The sequence below is a fragment of the Triticum dicoccoides genome, chromosome 1A (assembly GCF_002162155.2).
Source record: "Triticum dicoccoides isolate Atlit2015 ecotype Zavitan chromosome 1A, WEW_v2.0, whole genome shotgun sequence".
In the NCBI taxonomy this organism is placed as follows: Eukaryota; Viridiplantae; Streptophyta; class Magnoliopsida; order Poales; family Poaceae; genus Triticum; species Triticum dicoccoides.
Window position 1 is genome coordinate 311857818 of NC_041380.1, and position 759 is coordinate 311858576.

Genomic DNA, 759 nt, shown 5'->3' on the forward strand with positions numbered 1-759 from the left:
GAGATTCAAACATGATTGGGGGGTGACTGCTTACATCGTAATCCATGCACTTGTAGTACCTAGATCCAGGGCGCTGGCCTTTGCGCGCGATGGAAGTCAACAGAGGCTTGCCACAGAGGGGGCAACTGATGAGCGGGAGAAGATCCTGCTGCGCTGCCGACGAGGAAGAACCGGATCCAGACATGGCGGCGGCGAGCACAAGGATGCATTTTTCTCTCCGTAGCTTAATGTGCTCTGCGCTTGGTGTCCAAGGGAAATTGATGTGAAGACAGGGCGGTGTGGACAGCGGTGGGGGGAGCCATACTTATCCACCCAGCGGCCCAGGGCGCGGGGGTAGGTGGCCGTTAAGTGCGACCGTGAATACAGCGGAACGGGGAGGCTTAGGAAACAAGCTGATCCATCCGTGATTTTCCTGTACCGAGACGGCGTTGCCGTCTACCGCCAACTAAATGCATGGGCCCAACGTGTAATATACATCAGAAAAAATGAGTCGCATACACTCAGAAATACTACAATACATGTGTATCCCGAGAAGAACGAATGGCTAAGATACCGGCCTCAGCTGTTCCCACGACCAGAAACGAATTTCCGGGAAAACAAATGAAAAATAAAAATAAAGAGAAAGGCATAGCAGCAGCGTGTTTTCAGGACAAGCGCTATAGCTAACTTAGCAGTAGCGTGTTCTGTCAGACAGCGCTATAGCTAAGTTAGCTATAGCTAATGTAGCAATAACGCTTTTTCTGGACCGCGCTACTGCTA

At 51.3% G+C, this 759-nt stretch overlaps 1 protein-coding gene across 1 annotated transcript in view; it reads right to left on the reverse strand.

Annotated features, from left to right (window-relative positions):
- Positions 1-296, reverse strand: part of LOC119270300 — a 1476-nt gene extending 1180 nt beyond the window's left edge. Inside the window, exon 1 of the mRNA XM_037552300.1 lies at positions 35-296. Coding sequence (XP_037408197.1) covers positions 35-184 — 150 coding nt within the window. The 5' untranslated portion in view covers positions 185-296. The remainder of the gene's footprint in view (positions 1-34) is intronic.
- Between the last annotated feature and the right edge of the window lie 463 nt (positions 297-759).